At 39.5% G+C, this 19,265-nt stretch overlaps 1 protein-coding gene across 1 annotated transcript; it reads right to left on the reverse strand.

Moving 5' to 3' along the window:
* Positions 1 to 4,249: 4,249 nt before the first annotated feature.
* LOC133108288 (multidrug and toxin extrusion protein 1-like) lies at positions 4,250 to 17,699 on the reverse strand. The gene is made up of 17 exons (XM_061217759.1): positions 17,526 to 17,699; positions 17,264 to 17,365; positions 16,389 to 16,457; positions 15,707 to 15,855; positions 15,519 to 15,561; positions 14,998 to 15,042; positions 14,813 to 14,910; positions 14,242 to 14,339; positions 13,953 to 14,066; positions 10,597 to 10,664; positions 9,656 to 9,764; positions 7,965 to 8,040; positions 7,775 to 7,844; positions 7,493 to 7,625; positions 7,223 to 7,317; positions 5,428 to 5,506; positions 4,250 to 4,554 (listed from the first exon to the last, which is right to left on the reverse strand). Exons 1-17 carry the CDS (start codon positions 17,697 to 17,699, stop codon positions 4,250 to 4,252), a joined length of 1,827 nt encoding a protein of 608 aa, XP_061073743.1.
* Between the last annotated feature and the right edge of the window lie 1,566 nt (positions 17,700 to 19,265).

Here is a 19,265-nt window from a genome sequence, read left to right on the forward strand (position 1 = left end):
AATGCATGTTTTGCAGTTTGCACTTTCTAATGTCTACTCTTACCTGTTGCATGGTGCCCAGTGCAGGGTGGAAGTTAACTAATCGTTTTTAGCTCCAGATCGTTTTTCTTATGCCTACTCTTACCCATTGTTCAGGCTACTAGCCTGCATAAAAAAATAAACAAAATGTTTGTTGTCTCCTGTAGTTAATTCTATGTTGCCAAAATCAACTACCTAATGTTTAAAAATTAGTCCACAAATATGACATCATTAGAATTGTGACTGCTTGATTAGCTTTGTGTCCTCAGGACATACACTCATCTACAGGTTTGTGGTTTAATAAAACGATACGATTTGATTGTTGCCAAAATCAACTGATATGTTTGAAAATGAGTCTAACGTTACTGAAATGACGAGCTTGATGAGCTTGGAGTACTCATGACGTACTTTTATCGACAGGTTAACGACAGTGGTTTAAAACAACACTAGGCCTAACATTAACGTTACGATTTGAGGGTCACTGTTGCCAACATTGAAGCAATGTTTGAAAATGAGTCTACAAACATCACAAACTCACGATATAGCCTACTTTCATTGATAGGTTTAATAAATAAATAATATTTGAGGATCACTTACCTTAAATAGTTGTGGAGGAGAGACTGTGAGAATATGAGACGTTCCTCTCCATCGGGAGGAGCGCGTCTGATAAGGCTGGAGCGCACCTTGGTAAGTGAAGTCACTGCTGAGGAAAGACGGCTCAAATTACATCCCAGTAAAAATAATACGAGGAAATGGCTAGTGTAGCTATATACAGCCCAAATAATGAACTTCAGTCCAATTAATCTTGTATCACAAAACATTTTATTGGTTGCGCAACATTGCGATATTTATGCATGGTTCATTTTCATGGATTTTGTACCTCGAGCATTTACGGAATCGATACAAACATGAAATAATGTCTAATTGTTCTGAAATTTGTCAAAGAGAATTACAAACCCGAAAAACAGACACAACACACATTGCATGGCCCTAGCTTATCATTACATTCGACCCGCTCCTGTGTTACTTTCGTCCCGCTTGGCAGGGACAAAAGAAGCCCACATGTCTCATCTCCAGCTCATTGCTCTTTCTTCTGACATGGATGTATACTTAAACATTGTTAAGTGAAGTTTATGACAGACTTTGATACCATAGTGGACCCTGGAGGCAGAAGACATGTAATTTCTCCATTAATTTTGAGAGAGCTAGGTTTCAAACAAATAAACATTTGATTTTCTTAAAACGATGAAGAAATAAATGAATAAATCTGATGATCAAATAGGGCCTTATCTTTGTTGTGCTGCGTTGAGCAGTTGAAATTGTGCTTCCCTCCAGGGTCTTTCAGCGCACTTGTCCCTAGTTACGGGTATGCACTTTGCACTTTGTTGCACGTCGCTCTGGATAAGAGCATCTGCCAAATGCCACTAATGTAATGTAATGTAATGCAAAGCTTCTCATTCCCACTCACAGGTAGCAGGTAAAAATAATAAACTAAAATCAGAAAGCCAAAATAAACAAAAGCTTGGTTTGGGCTTGGGTTGACCTCACTCTCACTCTTTACAGGGATTCCCAGTCTTAAAGCAGCACTGTCACACTTGTTTCAGTTGAGGTTATTTGGATTAAATGCTTCAATTATGTGTGTAGGCCTTTTTAAAATCACGGCTCTCTGTTCTCCTGCAGTTTCCCGGTCTCAGCCACCTACTGCCTAAAAAAGCACACATTTAACAGCCTGGAGTAATTTAAAATATAGTCCCGGTGTGTGCCTACTTAACCAGTATGCGTGATCTAAAGCAACACACCAGGCTGGCCACCAGTACAGTATCAAAGAAAATTGAAGCAGATGGAGTATGGGGACACAGCTGCAGGGGTAGGTGTACGAGGCGGGATAGCTGGACGAGAAGAAGTACTAGGTATGTAGTAAATGAAATAAGGGCAACAATTGTGGATAATGTAATCAACCGTGGGTTGAAATTCAGAGAAGCAGGCATGATGGTTCAACCAAATCTCTGCAGATCAACAGTTTCATCAATTATACATGTCTTCTAGAGGGAGAGCCCCCAAGTGGTACTGTAACTACAGACCGATGAACCAATTACAGTCTATGCAGTCCTTCATACATGAAATGCTGTGCATACTGTACAGCTTGCTTTGACATTGTGATTGCATTACACACTACTACTATGTTGGGAAATATTTTTTGCCGTGCACTATACTGTAGGGTTGAGATAAGACCGTATGCTGGTGGCAGACAAGCAGGATTTGCAGCCAAACAGGAGAATGCTATTGTAAATATGCTCCTTGAAAAGAATGCCCTGAGAGACATAAAAGATGAAATAATTCAAGACAATGTTGTCTTGCAAAATGTCACCACGGTCAGTCTGGCCATAATTGACTGGGCTTTGAAGAGAATGTGGGGTTAGCTATGAAGCCTATGAAGCCGTTTGATCCGAACTGACCTGTGCCATAGAGAAAGAACTGCTGTGTCAATATGTTACAGTATGGACTGTATTGTATGAAATCCTATGGTATACTACCGGAGTGTGTGGCTAAGGCCTAATGCAAATGACAAGTTATGGAGTACTAAACATGTATGAACTGTAGACAGCCATTTTGTCAATTTATTTTGCTTGTTTTTTGTTTCAAGACTAAATGATTGCTGGTGTGAACTTATGATGTACTGTTTTGGTCAGGGTTGTTCAAACAACCTGTGTTTAGTGAGGTGTTTTTGTGAAAGTATGTTATTTTTAGAAAACATTGTGTGATGTTTTTATTGGTATGAAGAGTTTTGAGAACACAATTCAATTTGCAGCTTGCATTTATTGTTTTGCTTACCACAAGTTCACCATTTGATGTCGTAAAAAGTACACTTGATGTCGTAAAAGTTCAGGTATAAGCCTAAGTATAATAGTTAGTGCAAAAGTAAGCCAATTGCACTTTCTTTTTTGAAAGTGATATCATGTGATATCATGAAAGATAATTGAGCACCACTCCATTAAACAAAAATTGTATGAAGAATGAAGTCTTGATACACAAGAAAATTGAAGTGAGCCTCAGCAAATGAAATCTGACTTTAAAATGCATAATAGGACAGCACTCCTGATTGAGAATTTTGTTGAGGAGCCCCAAACCTTTAGAAACATGCATCATGCTACATTCTCAGCTTGCTTAAACTAAAGTGGACATGCCTCTGTGCACTTTCTTTTTAGTCAATCATGAAGCATACAGTCAGGTCCATACATATTTTGACATCAACAAAGTTATTGTTATTTGAGCTGTCTCGAACCAGCAACCCACAGACTACTAGAAGTCTTACCGCCTGAACTATGTCACCCCGAATCAATGCTAACAAGTAGCATTGATGGACATATATACACTTTCATTTTGGAACAACTCAGATGTCTGAACCGGTTGAACTGGCCAGGATGGATCTTGTGGGGAAACGGATGGCAACACCAAGACGCAATATGTACATACAGTCAGGTCTATAAATATTTGGACATTGACAAAGTTATTATTATTTTACCTGTCTACCACAGGATATTACAGTGGGAAGTAAATAATGAATATGAGCGCAAAGTGCAGTCTTTCAGCTTTAACTTGAGGCCATCAATAGTTTGGTGAACATTACCAGGCTAGCTGGCTATTGACAGCTGCATGAAATATTGCATAAAGAATTTTAATTTGAACATTGACACATATAAGGCATGAATTCATACATCAGTGCAGAGATGTACTAACAATGCTTAAAATCTGTAAAATAAAGGATTATGTTTTCATTTACATTTTGTCATGTAATGTATACTCAAACAAGAAACCAAAATTCAGGATTGGATTTTGAGTTAGAGTTTTCTTAAGATACTAACTAAAACTAAATTGAAATATTAAATATAATTTTTTTTTATCATAAACGATTTCTGTTAAAAATGTGTGCCTTCATAGAACATTTATTAATGAACTATTCTAACTATAATTATTGTGATCCCTTTATGTATTTATTTATTGAATCGCAGAGACTTTAAAATGTTTTACGTGTTTGCTTGTTGTACACACAAGTACAGATTTCTAGTTTCAAGTGGTTGTTAGTGTTTCTGTTAAAATCCCCTGGCCAAAGTCAGGTCAGTTATTTTAAAAATTGGCATCAGCCATCCTCTGTTCACTGGGAGTCATGCCAGCTGAGACCAACAGCTTGAATGTGGAACACCTGGAAGAACACCTGAAATTCCACTGGGCATCATACTTGGCCCATCTGGTCCATAGTATTGTGAGTCCACAGGTTGTCCACTGTGGGTGGTACGGTGGAGGTCTCATTTAGCCCTGATGTGAAGACTGCAGGGAGCAGCATGTTGGTGAGGATTCCTGCAGCTAGGAGGACCAGCATGGAGCATAGCGCTAGCCCCCGCCTCAGACACAGCTGCCTGAAAGTCAGCACCTCCCCCACTGTAGTGAGGGTCCCGCTGTCTCTCTCATGCAGCACCTCCAGGTCAGAGTTGAACTGCCAGGGACTGTGCCCCTCTTCATGGTTGTCCGGAGTAATTTCTGCAAGAAGTAAACATGCAAGTTAACACTTTCATTCAGAGTGACCTTTTTTATATGTGATTGTGTGAATTATCTACTCACACATACACTAAATGTAAATGCTTAGAATACACATAATCCCAGAGAACCTGTCCATTTGTGTAGTGGTAAACAGTAATCTTTTTTTTTTCTCTGCCATGAAAAATGAGTATATATGCTATACACTGACTGAGCACTTTATTAGGAAGACTATACAACTACTGGGTAGAGTCTTCCGTGGCATGGATTCCACAAGATTCCAACATTCCTTTTTTCCTGTTCCATGTTGACATGATTGCAATTTGTTGCACATTCATGCTGTGGGTTTCCTGTTCTACCACATCCCAAAAGTGTGCTTTTGGATTCAGATCCTGTGACTGGGAAGGCCACTGAAGAACACTGATCTCATTGTCAAGTTCATGAAACCAGTTTGAGATGACTTTTGCTTTGTGACATGGTGCATTATCATGCTGGAAGTAGCCATTAGAAGATGGGTACATTGTGGCCATGAAGGGATGCACATGGTCAGTAACAATAATCAAATAGGCTGTGGCATTCAAGCGATGATTGGTTTTAACAGGCCCAAAGTGTGCCACGAAAACATTCTCCACACCATTACACCACTGCCACCAGCCTGGACTGTTGACGCAAGGCCGGTTGTGTGCATGGATTCATTCTGTTGGCTCCAAATTCTGACCCTGCCATCTGTATGCTGCCGCAGAAATCTAGATTCATCAGACCAGGTTATTATTCTGAGATACTGTACTGCTGATACAGGTGAACAGCAGAAGTAAAAAGTTGCCGGTGACTTTTGGCCAGCTGTGGGACTCCAGCTCTCTGAGCAGGGAATCTTACCATGAGAGCCACCCTGCATCTCCAAGGGCTGCCCCCGATCTCTCTTCTCTGCTGGCTGTACCCCAGCCCTGACTTGTGCCTGCAAACATCAACACCCTCATATTATTACCATGATATTAAATGTAAAACTTTAAATTGTATAACCTTTCCCTAAGCTTCTCTAATATTTTGAACAATATTTGAAATGATGTGTGACCAAGTTATCTCATCAATATCACACATTAAATTCTTTCTGCCATATGATTCCTAAATGTTGAAAATCAGCACTTTTGGCCATTATAAGCTTTTTATAACATTTTGCAGTAGATTGCAGAGAACTTGGTAAACCAAAATAAAAACTACTCTAGTATCTGCTAACCTAATATAACTGCTAGTTGCATATACACAGTTTTTAAGTTGCAAACATTTCCAGATATCTTTACAACTAAAACTATACAGATTCCTAATTTCTTCAAATGATAAATATACCTCATTCTTTTGCAGATCATATTTGTATATAAAAGGGCATATATGCCTTTTTGGGCCTGTCAGGATCTGTGTTTTTTGTTGTCTAGTCTGTTGTTTAAATGCCTGGCATTTCCATGTTTTATTACCCTCTGTGCACACCGTAGTCAGTTCAGTTCACTCCATTCATTTGTTTCACCTGTGTTTCACTGCCTGATTGTTTCCCACACCTGATTGCCATTTCCCTGTTGTTACCTGTGTTATAAAAACCCCTTTGTTTGTCTAGTTCATGGCCAGATTGTTATGTGTCCCGACCATACTCTCCGGTGTTTATTTCTGATTGACACCTGTTACGACCTGTTTTGTTTTCACATTTACCTTATCCCGTCTGTCTGGTTTTGAACAGCAGTTTATCATCCTGTTTCTGTTTTTCGACCTCTGTCTTTGGATTCTGTTTTTGTCTGCTCTGTCCGCTTGTTATCAACCCTTTACCTGTGACCACAACTTAGATTTTGATTATCCTTGTTATATCTGTTTGCTGGAGTATTGACCCTTTGCCTGGACACTTGATTACAAACTGCTATTCTTGTTTGCTGGCTTTTGAACCCCGCCTGTCTGATCTGCCTTTACTACAATAAAGACTTTGAACGAAAAGCTATGTCTTGGTTTCCCGACTGGGCCTGGTGTTCTACATACCTGATAGGACCCACCTTCCCAGTATATTGATCATTTCCCGACACATATATTGGGGTTGTGCCAGACAGATTAATATTTTTGGTGATATGGGGATTCTCCAATTGTTCTATGTGCTGTCTTCCATATTGGAACTGAATGTGCCAATATTGGGTTCATGACTTGTTCTTTAATTTATGTTCTTTTTTGTGAGAAAGGTCAAAAAGGAGACCTCGGGAGTGAAAATGAGACCACTTTGACTGGCAACAAATTAATATCAACTATATTTTCTCGGTCTGGTGTTAATTATCCCAAGATGTTTCAAAAGATAAGTAGTTGTTGTGCTTGTAAAATAGTTTTGCGCACACCTTCAGATTATGTGCATTCCCAAAGCTTGTCTTTCTCCTCAAAGGCTAAGATATTGCACTCAGATAGGTTTTCCTCATGTGCGAGTGCTGTAAAAGTGCACAGTTCGGGGTTGCATACACAGCTTCTGGATTTCCACACAATATTTCTGCCATTGGCATGCTGCCATATTTCACTCATAGTTGGCTGCAAGAGGCCTGAATATCTGAGATGAGCAGTGTCACAACGCCAGGGCCATGGTCACTATGGGGCTGGAGCAAAGGGCTCTTAAAGCCAGTATGTAATAGTAATGATGGAAGAAGGTGGCACTTACCTCACTTTCAGCTTTCTTCCAGTCAATATTGACAAAAATAGCAAGATAGAAAGGAGTCAACAGGAAATAACCAGTGAAGAGACCAATCCACCAACCTGAGGATAGGAGCAGAGAGATTAGCTTCTGCAGATCAGCAAGAGGGCAATAGGCCGAACTTTATGCATGAAAGCTGGTGGTACTGCACTTAAGGAAGAAAGGAAATGTAAAAGCAATATTTGAAATTGAACATGGCTGATGGATTTGGGACAGGAACTTTCATTTTGTCCTTACCGGTGATTCCGAGTTTTGTTACAAACATTAACGACGCACCGATGGGAAGGCACACAAAGTAGCAAAATACCAGAATAGAAACTGCTCCGATCTTCTGTTTTGCCGCACCCCTGAAAATGCCTGCAACCGCACACTGTGAAGGATACAGCTCATCACATGTAGAACTTCATCAAACTGCTTGAACAATGGTTAAAGTAAAACTACAGCAATAACCAATAAAATGTCAGGTAGATCACAAATTAAATGAATACTTATATGAATATGATAATGCTTGTTACTTACCAATATTCCTTCAAAGATCTGAAATGGTGTGTACATAACGATAGCCTCACCAGTCCTTCTCCTGATCTGCCTGTGAGTTCAGAGGAAGAGAATAATGGATTGAACTTATTGTGGCCATATGTAAATAATGCACCTTTGATGATGTTCCAATACTTTTGGAGGGGACTGTATTACAAGCAATGGTACTTACTCATCATTTGTGAAGACAATGGCTATTACATCTGATGATGACCCAACGATCACTGCTACGCATAGGGAGATCACAACTGTACACCATAAAAACAACAGGGGCTCACTAAACCTTTGAAACATGAATGCAGTCATAATGCATAATGCAAGCCGCCCATGTTAATTATGCGCTTTTTAGCCACACTGGATCCTTCCTGGGAAAGCAGAATAATGATATGAGGTCAGAATCTTCTTATTCTTTCATTAGGGAGTGGTTGTGATAATAGAGGAACAAAAAGGAGGAAAGAAGTCAGGAGGAGGTTGTGGGTGGACTGGGCTTAGACTGAATTGAAGCTTCCAGGTGACTGAACTGAAATGGAGTGGCCAATGAAACAAACCCACAGTGTGTTGCAATTATATTTTTACAGTATTCTGGTTTTGTTCAATGATTCCACTCTCTTCTACTGTTTCGACTATTCCCTTTATAACCATATTGAAACTTGTATCAAGTATTTCCAACTGCAATATTTAAGTATTGTCAAAACAACTAAACAGTGAAGCTATGTGTGGGTGATCTAAACAAATGTTCCTATAGTATTTCACAATAAATGAGTTACTTGAACCAATGAGGTAGGAATTGCAACACCCATTTCAGTGTATGTACAATGTGGATAATGATCTATATTTTATGTTCAAAAATACAGGAAAACTATATATTGTTATTTCAATAAATTTACTCTCATGTTTCAATGTTTTTTATTTAGTAGTCAATTTCTTTCTGAAAACCACAGGTTTTTTCCAATTATTTCCACAATTAATATAATTAATCTCAGTCTAAAGAACCTGCATTGTAACTATGCAAGTGCATGTTATATCCACGGATGGAGAGAGAGGCAGGGAACTAACCCAAGGATCGCAGTTCAAGAATAACATGGCTTGGCTGTGTCTAAACTAAAACTTTTTTTTTTTTAATGGCACCTCCATACCAGAAAACTCTTCAGAAGGGTGGTACAAAGACTGAGCACAATAAACAAAAACCAAGCATCTTGAGTTATTGCCAAACCTTATTGGAATTATGACAATAACTTAAGTCAATAACTATTTTATCAATAACTTTTATTTTTTAGGTTACACCACTTTTTGTGCATCAACGGTGTCTGGAGCCCACTGTATATACTGTACACAGGCAGTGAGAATAAACTACAAACAAAACCGTGTTCCAGCAGAGACGGGTTCTGGAAGTTCTGTTCGGGTGTGGAGCCCATTTTCCTGGCATGTTTTGGGAGCACTCATTACATTACACTCAACCTCTTAGAAGTGAAATCAGTGTCAGACAGCACATAACGGTACTGATGGCTGATCTTCCCTCCATGTTCCCGCAGAGATGAGTTTCTTTCAATGTGACAATGCCCTCACCCACAGAGCACTAGTCCCATGGTTGAGGAGCATGTAACATGGCTTTCTCAGTCACCAGGTCTGATCAAATGCCATGTATGGGGTTTGTGAAGTGATGCCAGAGACAGTAAGTTTCACTAATATAAGTTAAATATGAGCTAACTGGCTTTTGTGCAGCATGTGATCTGGCAGCACCCTAGTCAATTACTTTGCTGTTTCCAATATGGGTTCACTACCTGTATTCAATGAACTGCAGCAGACAGCATGTGCATGCATGTATGATGCCCAGACAGTGTGGTGTTTCTCTCCCCCTCATACCTGCACATGTCATGGAGATCTTGCAGGACAGCTGAGCCTGCTGTACATTTCCAGCTCCCAGAGCATTCCCCACAGTCACAGTGGCAGCTACATTGATGCCTCCATAAATCTGAAGGCAAATATAATTCAGTCACCTGTACCATGGATCTGTACAGACAAGTATTTAGTACAATCACAGCCCAGTTTGGGAACCCCTAACTCAGAGGAGTGCTTTGGACCTGGCACTGCTTGAGACTGCTGAGAAGAATATTATACTGAGTGTGGTAGCAGTTGCATTGGACTCAACCATGTAAAACAACAACATTTGATCCTCAATATCTCACTCATTTCAAAATCTCAGTGCCATTTCACAGGTCTACCACAATGGCAATGGGCTCACCAAAGAAATATTAAATTATAAAGTGCTCACTCAGTACACTTTTATCCAGGCTGACATACAATGGGCCTACATGAATAAGAATATAGCAATGTACACCCTACGATATACACTCTAATGCAGGATCTATCAATTAAATCACACAAATGTAAACATGTATACAATGTACCAACACAGGTCAAAATAGACAACACTTTTTACAGTGCAATACTCAAAGATCATTAACTCTTTGAGAGAAGGTTTGAATCTTCAATAATCTGCCCAGTGGTGAATACATTTTGTTTGGCTGTTGCAATTGTCAGAGATCTGTGCTGATAGAGGGCTGATCAATTTAATTTCCTGTTTTTTGACCTTTTCAGTAAACGCAAACATTTCACTTAAAACATATTTTGTGATTAATAGAAAATAGAGGAATTAGATTGCTGACAGAATATAGTCATGATCAAGGTTTGCTTGATCCCTAAATTAACAAAGCCTTCATTACAGTAACACAATCAGACAACTGGCTAATTTGGCTCTTTATGTAGAGTTTTACCAGTTTTACCAGTATTTAAGGTGTATTTACCTTGTATGGAATACCAGACACCATACGGATGACTGACTGTGATCCCAGCTCAACCTCACTGATCAGACCTGCAGTGAAGATTTGGTGATATACATTTCCTCAGGGTGCACTCAGTTTATCATTTATCATTTATCATTTAATGCTCTGCAAAAGCAAGTTCATAGATGAGCGTCAGGTGTAAACTGTTGCTCAGGCATTTCCCTTTGCAGTGACTGTGATTGAGAGTCTAGTCATGGATTTAGCCTTTGTTTTCATCTGTGGAGATTGCAGTTTTGTCCTGGCCAGGTCAGAAGACAGAAACCTCCCAAAACAAAGATCAATTGAAGGTGGCTGAAGTGAAAGAATATACCAAATGATTGGTGATGATATTGGCTACGTTACCAAATATTCAACTTCTGTTCCTTTGATTTACTTTGAAGTTCATCCTTGCTTTTTCACAGCTGAAGATGGGGGACTCAAAAATAGGTGTTTCTGTAAAATATGATTCAGTATTTTTGTCTGATATTCATCTTTTGATCTCAAATCCAAATGCCTAGAGTACGTAGGCAAAAAAAATAAAAAATAAAAAATAATAATTTCACTCTTTCGCAGGGCACTCTATTAGATATATTTTACCACCATAGTATAGTATATAGCAGTTTTGTACTGTATGGAAAAAGAGTAACAAGGGACATTCTTTTTTTGTTTAACCCTTGTGCGGCGAACATATTTCTGTTACTCAGGACCTTTTCGCGGGTCTGGTGGACCCATACCATTATTGGGGTCTTAAAACAATACAGTCATAACAATTTATGTAAAAATACTTCACAGATGTTGACCTTATCTTAATTACAAGCAATATAGACCATAACATATAGCATATATGGTTAATATGTGCCATTTACCCCCGCTAAATCACATTCATTAGTATTTGTTTTTTGTGATGAAATGTGATTTTGGTCAAACAAATCAATAATAATCAAAACTGGGAGGAATAAATCATGTTTTTCTTCAACAAATATAAAGGTGAGAAGGCTGTCTTCAATATTGGTGTTTATTGATTTAAATAAAATTGAAATTAGGATACAGAACACAAATTTAACAATGAACACATGCCCACATTAAGGCGGAAAACAGCAAAGCTTTCTGGGGTCCAGCCACAAGGAGGGGGCAGTCCTGTCATAAAAAACTGGAGGGCCCTTTCACTGGACTTTGGTTCAGAGACCCAGTCAAACGGCCCTGATTGAACACAATATCTACACACCACACGAGGGGCACAGTCTGACAGTGTGGATCTAAATCTAAATCTAATAATCTAAAGGAGAAAGTAGACACGGACGCAGGCAAGCATGCATGCATGTACGCACGCACGCACACACACAAACACACACACACACACACACACACACACAATAGTCCAAGATAGGAGGAAGACCAGGTAAAGGTACACAGCAAACCTTATACTTATAAAACATATAAACCTCATACTCATAATTCCAGTGGACCCGAATAGCCTGTATGTAATGTAAATGTGTAGGTGCACAGTGTGTACTCAATGAAAATGAGTTAATTTACATGTTCTTCACAGAAAATGAGCCAAGGGTTATGAGTCAAAGGTGGAAAAAAATATTTGTTGTATCATTTTTATTTTAATAAACATTGAAAACAGGTCCCACAGACCCGAACCTCTTGAGAGGGTTAAACTCCTTGTCCCGTGTTTGTATTTGGTTTGAAATGAATTAGATAGAAAAAGGGACAACCATCACTTTTGCACTTTTACTCACCTCCTTGCTGACTGCATGCTTACAAGAGACTGGGAAAATGATTGAATGTGTTCAATTTTCCAGCCAAAAGTACACCACTTAGGGGCAATTTAAGCTTGATGAAAAATGTCACTAACAAAGACAAAGATCCTCCATTCCACTGCAGGCCAGGAACTCATGCGTGCTTACTCAGGTTGGCCATGCCAATTAAAACAATGGTGCAGAACAACTGGACTGAAAAGAAATGTCTCCTAAAACATCTGATTATAGCATCTTAACAAAGTAAATGTACAAATATAGCTAGCTGGCGAGCTTTCTGTTTTGTGACAAAGCTAGCTAGTTTGCTGATAAGTTAGTGACTAGCTAGATTCCGTTACATTACATTACATTATTGGCATTTGGCAGATGCTCTTATCCAGAGTGACGTACAGTTGATTAGACTAAGCAGGAGACAATCCTACCCTGGAGCAATGCAGGGTTAAGGGCCTTGCTCAAGGGCCCAACGGCTGTGCGGATCTTACTGTGGCTACACCGGGATTAGAACCACTGACCTTGCGTGTCCCAGTCATTTACCTTAACCGCTACGATACAACCCTAACGTTAAGGGTTAAAGACAGCTGAGGGGTTGTTTGAGCATTAAGATTGTTGAATCAGTACAGTATAATGACATGAAATGACAGCCATAGCCCTGGCCATTGGAGAGGGCTTGTTGTGGCATGAGTTCCTGGATGAGTCTAGCCCAGCACAGAGGGCTCAGGAACCCTGGCATTAAAGCACTGGCTTTGGCCCACAGCAGAAAGGAGTTTTGAGGATGGGCGGGAAAACATTGGGAACATTTTCTTTGGTATTTTGAAAAGAGAAAAAAAAGTATTTTGATACAAATTACATGGAAATTTCTCTCCTCCACCATTAAATGCCTATGATAAAATACTATTTTATATTTAAAACAATACCGCCCATCCTAGCACAAAACATGTTGTAACATAAGAAAGCATGTCAGAACTCTCAAGTGCTGGACAGCTGTTTAATAAATGTGCTGTGCGTTCTGTGCTATCCTCTCTACAGCAAAATGTCCACGAGATCTGATGTACGGTTCACTATTGCTGCTCGAATAAGTAAAGTTACACAGAACTAACACTTCAGTAAAGCTGGGAATGTGTTTGTGTTTTAAAGAACACAGGAAGAAGTCATGTTGCGTCAAGATTCAAGGGGTCTTGCATTTCTTTAAGTAGGATGGATGTCAGGTTAATTTTGTTGTGCTGTAGGATGGGTGTTACAGTTCTTTGTTAGTTTGTTTGTTTAAACGTGTTACCCACAGAGGGCACTGGAATGGTTGGGATTTTTATCAGAGACCATGGAGCTCAACCATGCACCACAGTGTGGTGCCCTACCTAAATGAGCCATCCAGCAACCTGGAGCTTTTTATTTAAAAAATAAAGAGGAGCAATTGATCATCAAGGGATTCAGCAGAGATAGTGCACAATGCACAGTACATTTTCCACACAGAACTATGACTCTTTCGCTGAGCCTTGGGCACATGTTCCATTACTTGGAGATACTGTAGTCCTTCTGCAACAACTGACAGGTAATGAACATAAAACAGCAGCCACTTACCTGCAAGGAATCCCCCAATCTCAATCATCCATAAATCCGCACATGCCATTATCATGCTGGGTATAGCAAAGCGGACAAAGGGTCCCCATTCCTGCAGACATTCCACTGACCAGCCTAAAGGGGAACCACACATATGACACCCAAAGCAGAATTTGCCCACACTTCTCATATGCATTGGTATGATCTGGGATCAGCACTCGAATACACAGGAATGTGTTTAAAAATGCAGGTGACACATGGTGAGGATGAGTGCAGTAATAACATAGTTATTTCTTGCACCTGAACTTACCTCCCCAGGTGGGCTTATGCAAACCCTTACAGAGAATGTAAGCAAACAGGAACAAAGCCAGGCAGTACTGGGATATCATGTTGGCTGCAGCCGAACCACTGTAAATAACACACAATTGACTTATTATTCTACAAAAAACCTTGATGTCAGGTGGGGCTTCTTGTAACACTCTATTTCACAAGTTAAGGTCACGCAGACTGATTCAGAAGATTTTTGGGTGCCTGAATGACCAGTAGGGGTCGGTGGTGTGCAATGATCCGCTGCAATGCTGCATCCTGAAAACTCCCTTCTCTGGGTGACAACAGAGTCAATTTTGGGTCATCCCATGGGCTTCACAGACACGAGAACAGGGCCTTAACAGGATAAGCCATTCAGCAGCCTAAATAATGAAGTCTTGTTTTGGTCTCCGTTATCAAATTGTGCATATTGTCACTGGGTGAGCAATGAAATATGGGATACTAGTATACCATACATTTCATCACTAGTGTTTGGTATTCCAACTGGTATACCACACAATCATAACACTGTAGGAAAAATTATACATATTTACTCAACAAATTTAAATACTCACACTACACCAAGGTGCAGAACGAACAGAAAGATGTAGTTGATCAGTGCATTCAGGACATTTCCCACAATTCCTGTCAATATCTGGGGCCATAGTATACCCTGAAATGAATGCTTTATTAAAATAACGCCTATGGAAAAACAGGAACTCATATGTAGACAGCTGTAGTAGTCTGTGTTATTCTTTACCTGACTTTGAAGATACTTTACTTGTAGCTCGAACAGAAAGGTTGCCTATAAAAAACACACATTTAAATGCATTAGTAAATGTACTTAAAGGTTTCAAATGCAGTCATTGCGTATTGTGCCCATGGAGGTTGATAGAACAGGCAAAAGACAAACTGATGCATCTATTTATTGATGCCAAACCAGAATTATGTAGCAATGGAGCAGCTTAGTTCCAGTTTGCACCAATGCGTGTATGAACCACAGTCTGTCATAACCAGGTTTACCTGAACTCACTGACTGTTTATGCACATTGGTGTCGGTGTGTATATGTGTGCACATACATTATGTACAATTGTGAGTGACTTTATGTATGTGCTGTGTTGGAGAATGTGTGTTTGTGTGTGTGTGTGTGTGTGTGTGTGTGTGTGTATTTGTGTTTGTGTGTGTGTGTGTGTGTGTGTGTGTGTGTGTGTGTGTGTGCATAACTGTGAGTAAATGTGAGTATGTGCTGTGTTGGAGAATGTGTGTTTGTGTGTACTCACAGGTAGTGCAGGCATAAAGATCTCCACATACATCTGGGACAGCCTTACATGGTCAAAGAGCACCATCAGAGTATGAGGCAGCAAAACAACAAACAAAAAAAGCATACATTAGCATATGCTAATCCTGATGCTAAAACATATTTTCATACAATAGGATTTCAGCTAAAATACAGACATCCCTTCCTTACCTGGCCACCTCTGGGCTTTGCTTGAAGGCCAGGAGGATGGACTCTGTGTTCATAAGAAGAGCCCAGCATGGGCAACAAGCCAGAAGTAAAATGAGGACAGCCCTCTGCAGAATGACCCCCACTCTCTTTAAGTTCCTGCTCCCAAAGGTCTGCAAAGAAGTCAAATACCAATTTTATTAATGGGACGATGTCTGGCAGGAAACAGTACATAAAGTAAGGATGCCTTAAAAATGGCAGTGAATTGAATTATTTTGCTTAGTTTTCCTCAATAAACGTATTGAATGTATAGAAACAAATGTATTAATTGAAATGCAATGGGAACGGGAGAAAAAATTGTCCGTGTCGCTGAGAAAAAAAATCTTCAAGCAGGCTAAATTTGCCTCACCATTGGCAAAAAAATAATAAAACGTTTGGCTATTAACTAATGTTAGCTCACAAAAAAATGGTAAGCAATTAAAATAAATGTGATGCTGCAATCAAGACTTCAATGTCATGCAACTGAACCAAGCCCTTCCAATTTTGAACTCAAGCATAGAAAGACCTCAATATTTCGTTGACTTGTACAGCATAGTTGTACTAGTAGACAGCTAATAATAGTGTATAGCCTACTGTCAGATTCTGCTGGAAGAAATGAGAAATGTAACAGGAGAGAAATAAAATGAACAAACTTTCTCATAATTACCTGAGATATGAATGTGTCACATGTTGTTGCCAATCCTTGTCCAATTGAAATACCAGTAATAGACACAATCTAGCAGTCAAATGTTGAACAAAAGAATAATTGAACCTTTCATAACATCAAGAAACATCAAACAGTTTTTATAGCCAATTTCATGTGCTGTAAATATAGTAGTAATTGCTTAACCTACATTCAGATACAGTAATTACAGTTGTCTCTGATATTAGGGGCTTTCGAACACGTGAAGCCGACGTTTTTCAAATGTGACTGGAAACTGGAGTGCCGATGGTCATTTTTTTGTGTGTCGCTATCTGTTTTATGTCAGTTCGAGCTTTTCCAATTTGTAGGCAATGTACTGTACCTTTTTATTCATTAATTGCACATGCTTTACATAAGTAAAACATTTACACCATTTACACACATGAATCAGCTTAAACATATTGTGCATGCTATGGCAAACATTCACACTTTGCATCCAACACCATGGTCCCTCAGGATGTTTGAAACTGGCATATCAATGAGAAATTTTAAAACCAGTGTTTCAGCCGCATCACCTTCCATCAGAGAATGGTTTTTTGTGCTCATTAAGCCCCATAATACAATTACGTAGTTATATGGTTTAATGAAGAGGCAAAATCCAAGAACATCTTTGGCACTCTTGGACCTGCCTAACCCAGCAATTTTAAATGTAGCCTTCCATAAATAATGGGATATGCTATGGTACTACCATGTGAACATATTACATTGTATCATTTTGCCTCAGATCTCATGAAGAAAAAACATTAATTTCCTATGTCAAAACCAGTAATATAAATTAATGATGAATAAATATAAATAATGACAAGTATGGCTGATTAGTACAGGAAGCGGTCACTCACAGATGTGGCTAAAGTAACTCCAGCCAGCTCTGTCTTCCCCAGATGTCCACAGAATACAGTACTGACAAAAGGTATTAAAAAGACCAGAAGCTGAGCAACACACTGTGAGAGAGAGAGAGAGAGAGAGAGAGAGAGAGAGAGAATAAACAGCAAGTTTACGACATTAACAGAACGGAAATCTTTGATCATGAGGTATGCCGATTGTTTTTCAAGGCCTATGTTGTTGACTTAGCACTCACATAACATAAACGTGGAATCTCACCATGAGTCCAGCTAATTTTGATAACTGAGAAAATTGTTTTTTGCAGTTGAGAGGGATCCCACGCCGCAGACATCTGAAACATCCAGTCTGTTCACTTGAATCTGAGTCTGTGAGGGTGTTTGGGTCAGAATGGTTTCCAGTAATCTCGCCAGTTCCCGCATGGATCGCCTCCATTCTGTAGCTAAAGGCACACATATTGAAAACTGTTTAAATATAAATTGCTGCTATTTGCATCTAGACTAGAATTACATAATTACATAGTTAGGGATGTGACAAATCATCAGTTTTTGTAAATGGATACCATTTCATTTCTTTAAACGGTTAACCATGTAACCGATACTGCTTATATGGATTATTATGTTTTTGACTGGAGTACTGACTCATTTAATTGCATTTTTAAGCATTATTTTGGGCCATCTTAATTGTTAACAAATTGCCAGTCAGATAATAGCACTAATTGCCAAATTTCTTCATTAAAAACCTTTATTACACCTACTTATTCATGTGATTATCTAATCAGCCAATTGTGTGGCAGCAGTGCAATGCGTCCAAACATGAAGATACGGGTCAGTAGAGTCAGTTAATGCTCACATCCACCATCAGAATGGGGAAAAATGTCATTTAAGTGAACATGGAATGATTGTTGGTGACAGACAGAGTTGTTTGAGTATCTCAGACACTGCTGATCTCCTTGCAAAGAATGGTGCAAAAAATCCAGTGAGCAGCAGAGAATGGCCAGTCAAAGCTGACAGGAAGGTGACAGTAACGCAAATACCCACACATTACAACAGTGGTCTGCAGAAGAGCATCTCTGAACACACAGCACATCATAACTCTGAGTGGATAGGCTACAGCAGTAGAAATAAAAAAAAGTCTAATACAAGTCTATAAGTCTAATAAATACCTAATAAAGTGCTGAGTAAGTGTACACTCTTGAAGCTGCTTTCACATGATCAGCGTCAAACTCTATGTTCAATGCCAAATAAGGTGTTGACTAGGGAGAGCCGGGTCGAAAGTATGCGCATAACCGTGCACAACCATCGGAGTTACCGTCAGAGGTAAGTAAATGTAAACATGTAATTTTCTTCATACATCTAGTGACTAAAGGATAGCATAGGTTTCAAGTTTCATGCGAGCAAGTCTTGGATGCTAGCCAGGAAAAATGTGACAGGGGAGAGGGGGAGCTACAGCAGGCAGCCCAGAGTAACAGCTCCCTCCTCTCATGGATCAGGCCTGCTAGTAGCAATAGGGCGAAAGCACAGGAAATCATGATTCTGATTTGGAGAGAAATTTATTGTCACCTGATAAAGAGCCCATAGATGATGCAGAAGACATTATAGGGGTCCTTGCAGCTTACATTACTGCATCAAATCTGCAGTTTCTTCATGGAATAATGTGTTTCAGTAGAATTTAAACAGGTCCCATATTATGAACATAATGTGTGATTATGGATGGCGGCGGTGTGGCAACATCGGGGTGGGAATAGTGTTTGTCAGTGGGGTGAGTTAGCTTGAGCCCCTGCCCGCCAAAATATCTCTGCACGGCCTAGATGATGTCGTCTCAAGTCCATGAACTGACGGTTGTTTTCCTGAGATATCGTCTGAGGGCCACAGTACCCTTGATCGACCTCTTTCAATCAGAAAAATGTCTCCGATTTTTTCAGAACCATTTTTATCATTTATTTTACAAGTTCACTTCCATGTGATGATGAAATCATCGTTTTTAGTTCCATATGGTTCC

The sequence above is a fragment of the Conger conger genome, chromosome 13, assembly GCF_963514075.1.
Source record: "Conger conger chromosome 13, fConCon1.1, whole genome shotgun sequence".
In the NCBI taxonomy this organism is placed as follows: Eukaryota; Metazoa; Chordata; class Actinopteri; order Anguilliformes; family Congridae; genus Conger; species Conger conger.